The following is a 13,572-nucleotide window of genomic DNA, read 5'->3' as shown; positions in this document are numbered from 1 at the left end:
ATCTAGGTAAATGGGATTGTTGTTAATCGTTTTTTTCAGTCCTGTTTGACTCTTTGTGACCCCATTTGGGGTTTTCTTGGCAAAGACACTGGAGTGGTTTGCCATTTCCTTGTCCAGCTTATTTTATAGATGAGGAAACTGAGGCAAACATAGTTAAGTGACTTGCCCAAGGTCACATGGTTAGTAAGTGTCTGAAGCCAGACTTGAACTCAGGTCTTTCTGACTCCAGCCCTGGCACTTTATGCATTGCACCACCTGGCTGCCCTGGCAAATGGGATGCAAAGAGAAAAATGAAAAGTCTGTGCCTTTAAGGGGTTTACATTCTACTGATGACCTCTGAATTCCCTTTTAGCTTTAATTTTTGGATGCTATGACATTTGTATTATAGTTATTTTTTGATAAACCCAATAAAACCAACTGCAAGATAAGAAAGACCTATTGAACATTAAAATTAAACTCGATTATTCCAAATTCTTTTTCTATTTGACTATATACATATTTTTTCCATATTATAGTTGTAATCAATACATGCTTTTTAAAAATTTTTGTTTTCTGTTATTTTCTATTTCCATTATTTCAGGGTTGATTTATTTAACTTCCCTGGTCCTCAGTTTCCTCACCTATGAAATGAAGTGATTGGATTGCAGGATCTCTTAACCCACTTCTACCTCTAAATCCTATGAGCCAATGTATATAGTTCCACGTATGGTGTAGTTAAATCTCTATATATAGTATGCTTTCATTCTAAGTGTAATATATTTTGGATTAAGAAAAGCCAACTAAGTCATTTAACATCTGTTTCCTCCTAATCAGTTCCGTTGTGATGATGCAACAAATGGCAAAGAACAGTAATAATCTGAAAAATGACAGCCTCAGTGTTTTTTGATCATATTTTCTGTTTTTATTGATATTTTGATTTGCCTTCCCCCTGATTTCTTTAGATATTTTTCCTGTCTCATGACGTTCAGTGCTAATTTGCACGATTGTTATGAGGCCTAGCCGTGGTTACGGTGTCTAGCTTTTTTTTTTTGTGGTGTACACAAATGACAGAGGAATAGGCAGAAGCTATTCCATTTGTTAACTGTCTTGAAAGGAGTGGAACTTTTGAAGTCATGGTGTTAAATTCTGTTTCAGGAAGTTTTAATTTTAGGTACTATTGATTTTTTATTTTAACGTTTTGAGGCGGAGTGCATTTTGACTTTTAGCTCCTATGTCCTTACCATAAGGAAAGAAGATACATTACCAAACCTGGAAGAACACATCATCATTTTAAGCATAATGGGTAACAAGGGGACGAGAGATAGGAAAAACTGGACAGGTGCTGTTAATGTTGTATATCCCAGGTGGCCTGTGCAACAGGCAGAACAAGGGAAGGAAGGCCAGCTGACGTTGGTCAGACACACATTCCTGTGCCGTGGCACAACCGACCAGAGTTTAAAAACAAAGTAAAGCTTTTACATTATATAAAGACAGTGTTCTTTCTTTCTTCTCACACCAATCCAAAGGAAATCTGTGCCAGATTTCATGGTTTAATTATGGATGCCATAAGATTCTGGGCATAATGGGTATGTTTGGTAAGTGTGAACGTTTTGCTGGGTTTTTTTAAGTACTTGAAAGATTAGTTGGCCTTTGTTCATAATGATTTACTAGCAACTTGTACCTTAGTCATCTCTCTGTCTTCTCTTTCCCATTCAGTTAAAAATTCAAGATGTCCATTTGCGATTTGAAGATGACGTGACCAATCCTTCCCACCCTTTTGCATTTGGCATCTGCATAAAAAATGTGTCTATGCAAAATGCTGTGAATGAGCCTGTAAGTATAAAATACTAAGACCAAAAAGGTAGTGAGCAGTGTCTTCTTTGTGGCTTAGAGCAGGATGGAAAGAGTATTGTGCTTGCAACCAGGCAGACTTGAGTTCAGATACCACCATGAGCTCTTATTAACTGAATGGCTGTGGGTAGGTCTCAGCCAGAGTTTTATCATCTGTAAAATGAGGATAGCAGTACCTGTGGTCCCCATCTCAAAGGGTTGGGAAGCTCAGTTGAGCTGATGTAAGGAAGGTACTTTGCAAACTTTTCATCAGTATGTAAATGGGAACTATCATTAACGTTATTAGCATGAGATCTATTCTACTGTGTGTGTGTGTGTGTGTGTGTGTGTGTGTGTGTGTGTGTGTGTACTGTGCTTTGTGTGGGTCTGTGACTCCTGTTGGTTATTGATGTATTCTCACCATGGTTTCGCAAAGGAAGAAAGCATTCACTGAATCCCACCATCTTCCCTGTCTCTTCTACTTTAGGTACAGAAATTAATGAGGAAAAAAGAGTTAGATGTGGCTGAGTTCAGTATCTATTGGGATGTGGATTGCACTTTATTGGGGGATTTACCTCAAGTGGAGTTACAGGTAGGTGGCTATTAGAGAAACTTGGCTCCTCAGAGTAGGGAAGAACAGTGCTGGAGAGTCAATCATTGGCCTTTCAAATCCTCACCAGGATTCTAAATGAGTGCAGCAAGTGTTTTCCCATGTTAAGAGCCAGCCCTGAGGGACCATCTCAACTGGCATGAATTTAATGCAGGGGTTCTTAGCCTAGGGTCCATCAGCTTAAACAATTTTGAAAACTATTTCAGTACATTTGGCTGCCTTTGTAATCCTTTATTTTATTTTATGAACTTAAAAACGTCTTCTGAGAAGGGATCCATAGGGGCCTTACCAGAGTGCCAGAGGGGTCCTGGATGCAAAGAAGGTTAAGAAACCCCTGTTTTAAAGAATAAGGAAAAGTAATTGTAAGAGATTTTTTTGGATATAAAATATATATTAAGGACAACTCTAGCAATGCCATTGTAAAGCAATTGTAGCCTGATACATTATAGTTTGTGATGAAATCTGAAAAAATTAGACACACTTCAGCGGTCTCAGAAATATTTTTGCTCGTGTGCTGTTTTGCCGATTTTTTTTCTTTGGCCATCTGATTAAAAGATTTAAATATTGTCATGTAGTTCAGCGGAACTTCCTTATGAGTTAGCTCATTATTACCCGTATTCAGATAGACCCCGGGTTAAATCATACTTCCCCAAATCTAATCCTGAACTAGAAAAGGCTGTTGGAACACATTTAGCCTCCAGTTTAGCTTAGTTGAAATACTTGTAGATCAAATTGTTGAAAAATCAAAACAAAACAAAAAAACAGACATTAGCAAAACCCAACAAAGATGCCCATTAAAAAGCAATTATTTAAACAGAATCAATTTGCTTATGACTTGCAGGAAGCAATGGACAAGAGCATGGAAAGCCGTGATCACCACTACATCCTCGAGCCTGTATGTGCATCTGCCCTTTTGAAGAGAAATTGTTCCAAGGAGCCTTTGAGGTCCCGGCACACTCCTCGTATTGAGTGTGACATCCACCTGGAGACCATCCCCCTGAAACTTTCTCAGGTAGAGAGCCTTTCTTCTCCCTGTGAGGTATGTAGGGTGGAGAATAGGAACTCAGCAAGGCTTGACACCCCTCATTTCTGGGGCGGAAAGGAGGTATGTGGGTGTGTGAGTGCTCAATCTCCCATCTCACAGTTGCCTGCCCAGTATGATTTTGTACATGGAGCGGCTGTGCTATGGAATACTGCAGCGCGTGTGCATACACACGCGCATGCACCCCCCCCCCCATTTTGCTCTGATTATTGAGCAAACATGATGACTTAATGCTTGACTTGGAATTAATTACTTGTTGTTCATTGCTCCTCTAAGATACGTGGGTGTCTTGATTAATGAAAGGAATTGTTTCTAACTTGGTTTTCCTCTACTTCTTATGAAAAGCTGCAGTATCGGCAAATTATGGAGTTCCTTAAGGAGCTGGAGCGAAAGGAGAGGCAGCTGAAGTTTCGAAAATGGAAACCCAAAGTAGCAATATCTGAGAGAAGTAAGCGTGTTTTCATTTGTAATCGTCCAGAAGCTAGATTTTATGAAGTTGATGTGTTGGATTTCCCTTGACCACAAGTGTACAGAGCTCAGAAATAGGCCGTGAATGCTTTTATTTAAGCACATAGCTCATGGACAGAAGAGCCTGTACACATTGTGTTTGTAGAGAGGCATTACTGTTTTATTGTCCATTGATGTTGTTTTGGGGGTTCCTTCTTCAAGAGTGTCATAAGAATTGATGAGACTCAGTCAGCTTAATTTAGATTGAAGATTACTCTTGCAGGAGTTTGGTGTAGTCATATGTTCTTTCTTTGTTAGCTTTTTTGGTTGATAATTTGGAATATATCCAACTTTCTAACTGCCATAAAAAAGTGCTTCTAAGAGTTTCCAAGTAATAAGTTTCCAACCCCTTACAATTTCTGGCTTCATGTATTTTCATTTGCTTTCTAAGTTTTCCATGTTAGACCTTTAGTAATAAAGTTTTTGAAAATTACCATAAAATAGACAGTACCATGTAGTTATCCTTTTGTTATGTCATTGGAGAGAAACAATGACAAGGAAAATAAGAAATCATTGATTTTTGGTTTTGGAAATCCAGTATAAGATTGGTAGTGATTGACCTTCCTGGCTAGATATATTTGGCTTAAGCTGGTATTAAATTGAGTGTTCTAGGAGCACAAACTTAGGAGTAGCAAGGAGATGTGACCTTGTAATTTCCCTGGTAGAAGCCTGGAATTAAGGGAAAAAATATTCCAGGTAATCAGCTGAATCAATTGTCTTTTCTTTGTTCATAATGTAATGTATTATCGTGAAATGTTTCAGTTGCCAGGAGTGGTGGTACTTTGCTTTGAATGCTAATTTGTCTGAGATCAGAGAGCAGAGGAAACGATGCACTTGGGACTTCGCATTGCATAGGGCCCGTGATGCTGTCTCATACACCGATAAGTATTTCAATAAGTTAAAAGGAGCCTTGCTATCTGCAGATGAGGAGGTGAGAAAATGGGAAATGACTGCTACGTTGACTTTTTATGAATGACTTGGCAGTGGAGATCATAATGGAGATGGCGTCTTGTGTTGCTGATCTTCAGTTGTCAGGGAGGAGAAGGATGTTAATACCAGTGCTGAACTGAAATGGCTGTACAGCCAGCATTTCTTAAACATTTGCTAGGCTTTCTTCTCATTACATGACAAAACAGAGTTCTTACTGCAGGAGGAGTAAATGTCCTGGACCTCCTGCCTTGAGAAGGCCTTGAGGACCTCACGTTAGTCTTGGGGTAGAACATGGGGAGGGAGCAGAGATGGTTATGGGTTACTGCCATTCACATCCCTCTACTTTCTGGAAATGTGGGGCTTTAGTGGACCCTTGTTCATACAGGCGTCTATATTCTAAAACTTGCCCATATTACATATGAGAACCTCCTCTCTATCCTCAAATGCCATGGCTGTCCCAGTACTAAATAATAGAAATTCTGGCTTATCTCTTCCTGAATCCTATTCATTCTGAAGAAAGAAGACTACTTTGGGTCTGGGAACTGCTATAATAATAACAATAATAATAATAATAATAATAATATAATAATAATAATATAATAATAGTTGGCATTTACATAGTGCTTTCAGATCATTTAAGCACTTTACACATGTTATTTCATTTGAGTCTTACAACAGCCCTCTGAGTTGGATGATATTACTAATATCTTCATTTTTTGGATGAGGAAGGTGAGGCAGACAGAGATGAAGTGACTTACACAGTAAGATTCGGAGGCAGGATTCCAGCTCAAGTGTTCCTGACTCCAAGGCTATCTCTTTATCCACTGTATCCCCTAGCTGCTCAGAGTTCCACTTGGCTCCATAAGTATATCTTCAATCAACAAGCATTTGTTGGGCACCTACTGTGTGCTAGGCACTATGCTAGGCACCAGGGGTATACGTATAAAGAATAAGATGATCCCTGTTCCAGACTCACTGTGGGTAGCTGTAAAAGGGTCAGAGGAGTACAGAGCCGCTGTTCTTGGGGCCACGGTATGAGTCTCTTGCCTCACCTTCCTCTGCCATCAGGCCATGGCAGTGGAAAGCTGGAAGGGCTTTCAGTGGCTGTGCTTTGCTTCTTTGTTTGCTGTGATTTTGTTAGTTTTGTTTTTTTTTCCCCATAAGCCACTAAATTTTTCTTCATTATTTTGGTTTGGGTGATGTCTCTTAATAAAGCATTTCATTAACACAAATCATTATAGAAACATCAAACTATTCCAATCAAGAGATGTTCTTTTTCCCCTTTAACGGGGCTATTAAGACAGGATTTGTATGGCTTGAAAATCATTCCCTTCATTTCATGCTGGAGGTCTTAGACTTTAGTGGCAGATGTGTGACTCATAAAATTCCTTTGATATCAATGCCATTGACATTTGAAACCAATTCAGAAGTTATGGGAAGATACTAAATGTGGTTCTGCTTCATGTTATGTTCTTAAGGGTATAGCCAAGGAGGTGGGAGTAGATGAACAGCTCATTTATAATGGCTACATTATAATTACAATGTAATATAAATATAATTCCCTGTCCTGCACTCCAGAGGTCCCTAAAACAAGGACTGGAAGGAACTGTTTGGGAATGTGCAGTAGTCGAGTGTGTCTGCTCTTTGATTTCCTCATATATACGTGTTTGACTGTCCCGCTTTTCCAACTAGCACAAGACAGGTAGTGTGATTCAAACCGCACAGACTCTGTCCTGACTAATTTGCTGTATGAATTAGTAGTGGGAAAGAGGTCTGCTCTTAGGCGCACAGATGTTCTTAGTGCTGTGTTTGTACTCATAAATCCTTTTTAAAAGAAATTGATATATTACAGACTTCAAGTGAAACATTAATACAACTAATTAAACTTGCAGTTATTTTGCAACAATCAAACTACAGCTATTAATGTTTGACCAAATGAATTTCAATGTAAAAAATGCTACAGCTTGTCAGACATTCATTCTGAGTCTCCAGGTAGTTTTATCCATCTGGTCATCCCATTTACTTTTCCTTTTACTTAGTTGTCATTAGTATATATCATGTTCTTAATTTTTCTTTCAAAAATACTGCTCTTTGATCTCTATACACGTAATATGCTTTCTAGACATTGCATTACTATTATTATTATTACTACTACCCTTGTTATCATTATTTTGTTTTATGTTTGTTCTGGACCTGTAGCATCCCTGGTATAGAGAGCGATCAGTGTGGAAGCCTCCCCTACTGACATCAATGGGCAGCTTCTCTGCCTATCTGCTTGTTGCTTGGAGCACTGAAGGTTTTAGCTGATCTGCCCAGGGTCACACAGCTGTTCTGTGTCAGAGGCAGCCCTTGAGCCCAGGTCTTCTTCCTGGGTCAGCTCTCTATTAAGTAAGCCCCACTGACTCTCACACAAGATATTGTCTGGGCTCAAATGGAACATGCTTAATTAAGTATGTGGGAAGGCTGTTTAATGACAAACATGACAGACGTGCACTCATCTGATAGCAAATGTAGGAGAGACTCATTGGTTTTGGAGTGTTAAGGCCACGCTTACTTAAGTGGTTTATGAGGGTGTCTGGTTTGACTGGGCTGTGAAACCTGTTGGTATTTCTGTGGACTAGGAAGAAATGTGTCGAATCGAAGAGGAACAGAGCTTTGAAGAGCTAAAGATTTTACATGAGTTGGTTCATGACCGATTCCACAAACAGGAAGAACTGGCAGAGGTAAGAAATTACTCTTCTCTCGACAGCTTGTTCAGACTGCTGTGCACCTTGTACACTCTTTAGGCGTTCAGTCATTCCTCAGAGTCTCTGATCCTGTTGCCTGCAACCTCTCTGGTTGGGATAGGCAGTGGTGAGGGGCTCTTAGAGTGCAGAACAGTTCTCATTTTCCTTTGGTGCTCACATTCGCTTGTGTTTTTGATTGGAGCAGAGCCTACGAGAACCTTTATCAGGTTCTCCTGGAGAATCCCCCATGGACCCAGAAGCTAGTGGAGGCAGTGGGATGTTACAGTATCTTCAGTCTTGGTTTCCTGGATGGGGAGGCTGGTATGGTCAGCCAACTCCTGAAGGAAGACCGATTGAGGGGCTAGTCCCAGAAAAGCAGGAACAGTGGAATCCTGAAGAAATCCTCGGTATGTGTGGAGTTGGACTTTGCAGTTCCCTGCTTTTAGGGAATATTTGCTTAAGGTGAAGTGAAATAACTGGTCTCATTAATGAGAATTGAATGAAAGAGTGGAGAAGCATTTATTAAGTGTATTATTACACCTTACACCCCCACCTGCTACTGGCTTCCTTGCCGTTCCTTTCGTAAATCAGTTGATTTCCCAACTCCAGCTATTTTCCTTGTCTGTTCTTTCTGCCTGGCATCTTTTCTCTTCATCTTTGATTTCTGGCTTCCTTCAAGTCACAGCTAAAATCTCACCTTCTACAGGAACGCCCTTCTCAGTGCCCCTTCATGCCAACTTCTCCTCTGTTGATTGGTATTTTCTCCCATCTTTCTGTATCTTGTTTGTACATAGTTGTTTTCATGTTGTCTCCCCCATTGAACTGTGAACTCCTTGAAAACAGGGACTGCCCCAGGCTTAGCACAGTGCCCGACACAAAGTAGGCACTTAACAAAATGTTTATTGGCTGACTGTGTGCCAAATACTCTGGTAAGTGCTGGGATAACAAGTACAAAGCCAAAGATAGTCTCTGCCCTCAAGGAAGTTGTAGTCTAATAAGAGAAAAGCTATGCAGAGGAATGGGAGCGAGGGAGAGGCGTTTTGATCTGGAAAGTTACAGCGATAGAGAGTGGGGCTGTAGGGGAGGAGCTCGGCAGACCCCATCCAGGACCAGTGGTAGAGTTGATTTGATCATGGTTGCAGAACTGGGGAAGATTATGCATTTGGTAATGAGGTGGTTAGCCAAGTCTTTGGAGGAGATGGGTGGAGAGTAGAGAAGCCTGGTTGCTGGCATGTTCTTGAAATAGTGGTGCAGAAGAGCTGCCTTTCAGCTCAGTGAGGCCCCGTAGTGGAGTTGATGTTTCATATGTGTATATACCCTCAGATTTTTTTCATATCATTTAAAAAAAAAGTGTTTGGAAATCATTTGCCTGGGTAAAAAGGGCCAAGTCTTAAACCACTGTAGTATATACGGTTTCAGAAAAAACCATAAGTAGCAACTATTACAGGAAAATAGACAAGAAGAAGATGAAAGCTTTTAGACTCTAAACTGGTTACTGGAGTTATTAGTCCTAAATCTCTGAGCTAGAAATGAATATTAGTGTAGGATTAATAGAATATCAACTTTTTGTCTCGTTGGTTTAATAATCAGATGTTAAAAGTCCTTATAAAAAGTTATTTCCTTACCCCGCCCTTCCCTGCCAGGAATCCACATGTTAATTTAACAAATATTTTCCTATTTTTTTCCCTGTTTAAATTGAATTCTCTTGTAGTTATGAAGGAAAAAATATCTAACTTTCATAGATGAGTCATAATAGTTCTTTATTTGCTAAATTTGAGGCTACTTTTGAGCTTAAGACTAAGGCTAGTGGTCTTCTTCCCTTCTTTTACCATTCTTGGCTCTGCTCACAGCCTGTGCAGTATTTTGTATATATTTAAATTAAATGTTTTATTAAAAAAACTTTGTATTGAACATAAATACAACTAGACATGCTTAGTGTAATTCCTTATGTTTAAATGGATTAATTTCATTGTATAAAGTAACTTTTCATTATTAATCTCTGAGTCTCCATCAGGATTGTTAGTCCATTAATTTTCATTCACTTTTCCTCTTATCTGGTAATAGCATGTAGGGGTGGCTTGGCTTCCTGGTTAGAGGACTGGACTTGAAGTCAGGATGACCTGGTTTAAAATCCTGCCTCTGATATTTGCTAGCTGTGTGACCAGGGGCAAGTCACTTACCCTCTCTGGGCCTTAGCTTCCTCATCTTCATCTATCCAGCGGGGATGACATGGCCTGGAGTAGTAACTTCAGAAGGGTGTTAGGAAGATCAAATGAAATAGTGTATGCAAAACTCTTTGCAAAACTTTAAACTACTGTACACATATTTGTTGTAATTGTTCTGATTCAGCTTTTATTATCATCATCATTATCGTTATTTTTGCTTTGCATTATTTCATAAAAGTCCGTCTGGATTTCTTTATGTTCCAAAGAGCTGCTTCTTTACAAAATGAGGTCTCTACCTGTTCCCTGTGAGTCCTTCTCCCTTCTTCCCCCATTATTTCTGTCATAGCCAGGTAGTGTTGTCATAACTGTCCTCGGAGTGCTTGAATTCTTGTTCATTAAAATGCTTCATCTAAAGGATTCTGTTGCTTCCACTCTTCAGGCACCGAAGAATTTTTTGACCCAACTGCAGATGCGTCTTGCATGAATACGTTCACAAAGCGAGACCATGTCTTTGCTAAACTGAATTTGCAGTTACAGCGTGGGATGGTGACTTTATTACATCAGGAGAAAGGGGCTTCTCCAGGGAACGAGAGTGCTTTCATGCAGCTCGAATTTTCAGGTAGGGGAGAGACATTCATCCACTGCCTTTCATCTCCCTAGGCATTGTACACTTAACTGCTTCCTAAATATTTGATCAGCTTGGTGACCTGAAATCAAAGCCATCATCTTGGTGCTGTATTCTTGCTATTTTTTTAAATTCTTCATTTCAGCCCCGAAGTGGCCACTTGCCCAAGTTCAGCAAGAGTTTATGAAGGCTGAATAATAAATAATGCCAAATCGTTTAATTATATTCCTGTGCTAGCCTTTGTAAGGAAGGAAGAACTGGGCTGGCATGAACTTTTTGTGAACTAGTAAACTGGACTTCTTTGCCAAGCTTCTTTACATAGTAATTATGTTAGGGGAGTGAGATAGACTGGTGTAGTGTAGACAACACTGAACTTGGAATCAAGAAACTTGGGCTAACATCTTACCTCTGTCACTTAGCTAACTATCTGTATGACCATGGGCAGGCTACTTTTGCTATGTAGGCCACAGCTACCTTATCTGAAAAATGAAGCGAAAGCTGAATTAAGCTCTAACTGAGAGCTCTTCTAATACCAAATCCTGTGATCTTAGACTGTTAGCTTTTTGAGAATAGGGACTGTCTTTTGCCTCTTTTTATATCCCTGGGACTTAGCACAGTGCCTAGAACGTAGTAAATGCTTAATAAATATTTATTGTATGAATGAATAGTGCAGATATGCATTCTGCTTAGATAATACACATGAAATTTTAAGACGTGTCTCTGGTGAATTTGAACTCAGTGTTACCAAGAGTGAATTCTGGCTTCACAGAATCATAACATTATGAAATCCCAGAGTTGGAAGGGACCTCAGAAGCCATCAAGTCCTGTCTGCCACTGACCGAGGCTCTGTACATGTTCTCAACAAGTGGTCATCAGGCCTTCACTATAAGACCGCTTATTGAGCGGGGTCCATGGCCTCCCAAAGCCCCAGCTGTGGGCTCTGGCTGTGTGGTCTGAAGGCAGGCTACCAACTACATTTGAAAAGACTCCTAAGTGAAGAACGTTCCTTATCCTCGCCCCTTGAGTTGATCAGCTATTGAGAATGAGAGGGCTCATGATCTGCCTTGGCAGAATTTAAAACTTGAAGTATGACTGATGTGTTCAATTTGACATGGCAAAATACCAGCTCTTGAATTTGTCTTTTCCAGATGTGAAACTCTTAGCAGAGTCCCTGCCTCGGAGGAATTCTTCTTTACTTTTGGTTCGGTTGGGTGGATTATTTCTCCAGGACCTGGTGACTGAAGGAACGATGTTTCCCCTTCTTGTCTTCCCTAACCCTGTATGTACCATGGTGTAGTTTGATGTGTGCCCAGAGTGTTGGTCATTATCCCTTCAAATCCCTAAGACAAGTGAAAAATTTTTTCAAGCAGGTGATAATGAATGCTAATTTTATTCACTCCACCATCTGACCACTTCTTAAGAAATAGATGGATTGGCTTAAATTTATCTGTCACAAGTTTGGTGATGGTACTTGTTGGAAATTCTTGTCCTGAAGTCACCCTGAATAGTTGGAGTACGGTGTATTTTCTGACTTGGAAGAGAGTTGTGTAAGCACCTGTCCTGCTGCATTTGGAGGCTAATAGCTGAATTTCTTCCTTCCTGACTCTAATTCGTATGTAGCCTGTCCTTTGCTGCTTTCTGGGTATACTTTGTATATCTTTCCAAGCCAGGGGAGAAATAGAAGTATCTCAAGTGACCTTTGGTCCTATTAGGCCAAACTTGGCCAAAGGGTTAAGTTAGTAAATTGTTTAGCTACCACTCTGTTCATAGCGACTTTGTTCTAAACTTGGAAGAATCCATTCCCCTTTAGTATTTTATTCAGAATCAACTGAAATGATGGCAGTGCACAGAGCAGGCTACTGTGGTAGGGTTATATAAGAAGTTGGGTACACAGCTTCTGATTTAGCAGGGACTTGAGCTCATCAGGGGGACAATATAAACCCGTGAAATAAGCAAAAAACAATATAAAGTAATTTCTCTCAAGTACAGCGTGGACATGACCTGTAATTTTTTGTTTTTTATATTGAGCATACATTTAAGGTGCATTAAAGGCTTGCACTTCCTCATGAAGTTGAAGAAAAATACATGTTGTGCCTAACTCGCCTACCCTCCTGTGTATTCTGTGTTGTAAAATAGCAAAAAGAAGTTGGCAGTGTCTCACAGTCTTTTGGTCTCCAAACAACATCTTCAGACAGAAGTGATCAGTGTCCTGGTAAGTTTTCACAGGTTTTTGAGATTGCAGATTTTTTTATATTAAATATGCTCTTTATATCGGATTAAATATAGTATGTTTCCTTACTGTGCCAACTTAAGAGATCAGAAAAGTAGAAGAATGTAATGCCTTCCATTAGGAATGATGTTACTTTGGTCATGCCAAGTGAACACAGCCCAACTCTTCTTGTTGCGGCTTCTTGTTGTGGCCGTTTGGCAAGTCCTTCACCTAGAAACCACTAAAAAGGGCCTCATTTTCCTCACTTGTAGTAATGGTGAAGACTGTATGAGTTTTCTTTCTGGTGCTGCCATTTAGAATTAGTCAGTAGAAATCATTGCAAAGTCCTTTGCCAGTACAGTGTTATCATCATGCCAAATAGCTGAAGAGATAATTTAGTACATTTCATCTCATTTACAGATTTCCCCCAGATAGGACCTCTGTGTTCTTTGCCTTTGTTTGGCCATCTTTCCTCCTTATTAGATCTGTTTTCTCTTTCCAGCCACTGATCCAGATTCTCCAGTTTTCGAGATGCTCTATGAGAAGAATCCAATACACAGTCACTTTGAGAGGAGGCTGAACGTCAGCACCAGGCCTTTGAATATTGTTTATAATCCTCAGGCCATTAAGAAAGTAGCAGATTTTTTCTACAAGGGAAAGGTTCATACCTCAGGTTAACTTTTTTGGTTTTTTTGTTTTGTTTTGTTTTATGTTCATTTCTTTTTTAGTTTTTAAATTTTCCTGGTCATTTGTAGAAGCTTTTAGCAGTGTTCATTCCATAACAGCAGTAGAAAGATAAGTGCAGTAAATAATTATGGTTTCCCTTAGTTCTTAAATTATAGTAAGAATCCTGGTGTTTTGACTTTTTTGCAGAGAAGGCAAGATCCTAAAGTATTATTTTCTCCCCTTTAGTCAGCTTCTTGTTAACATTAATTTCCTCAGAGCCCAT

The 13,572-nt window shown here is 39.7% G+C and overlaps 1 protein-coding gene across 1 annotated transcript in view; it reads left to right on the top strand.

Moving 5' to 3' along the window:
- VPS13D (vacuolar protein sorting 13 homolog D) overlaps positions 1–13,572 on the top strand; it is a 328,743-nt gene that overhangs the window by 15,885 nt on the left and 299,286 nt on the right. Inside the window, exons 6-16 of the mRNA XM_020973579.2 lie at positions 1,696–1,812; positions 2,297–2,401; positions 3,261–3,431; positions 3,807–3,913; positions 4,731–4,899; positions 7,520–7,621; positions 7,830–8,031; positions 10,229–10,408; positions 11,563–11,693; positions 12,551–12,626; positions 13,126–13,296. Coding sequence (XP_020829238.1) covers positions 1,696–1,812; positions 2,297–2,401; positions 3,261–3,431; positions 3,807–3,913; positions 4,731–4,899; positions 7,520–7,621; positions 7,830–8,031; positions 10,229–10,408; positions 11,563–11,693; positions 12,551–12,626; positions 13,126–13,296 — 1,531 coding nt within the window. The remainder of the gene's footprint in view (positions 1–1,695; positions 1,813–2,296; positions 2,402–3,260; positions 3,432–3,806; positions 3,914–4,730; positions 4,900–7,519; positions 7,622–7,829; positions 8,032–10,228; positions 10,409–11,562; positions 11,694–12,550; positions 12,627–13,125; positions 13,297–13,572) is intronic.

The sequence above is a fragment of the Phascolarctos cinereus genome, unplaced genomic scaffold, assembly GCF_003287225.1.
Source record: "Phascolarctos cinereus isolate Bilbo 61053 unplaced genomic scaffold, phaCin_HiC Scaffold_726;HRSCAF=1367, whole genome shotgun sequence".
NCBI classification, from domain to species: Eukaryota; Metazoa; Chordata; class Mammalia; order Diprotodontia; family Phascolarctidae; genus Phascolarctos; species Phascolarctos cinereus.
This window is presented reverse-complemented; position numbering and strand designations above follow the sequence as displayed.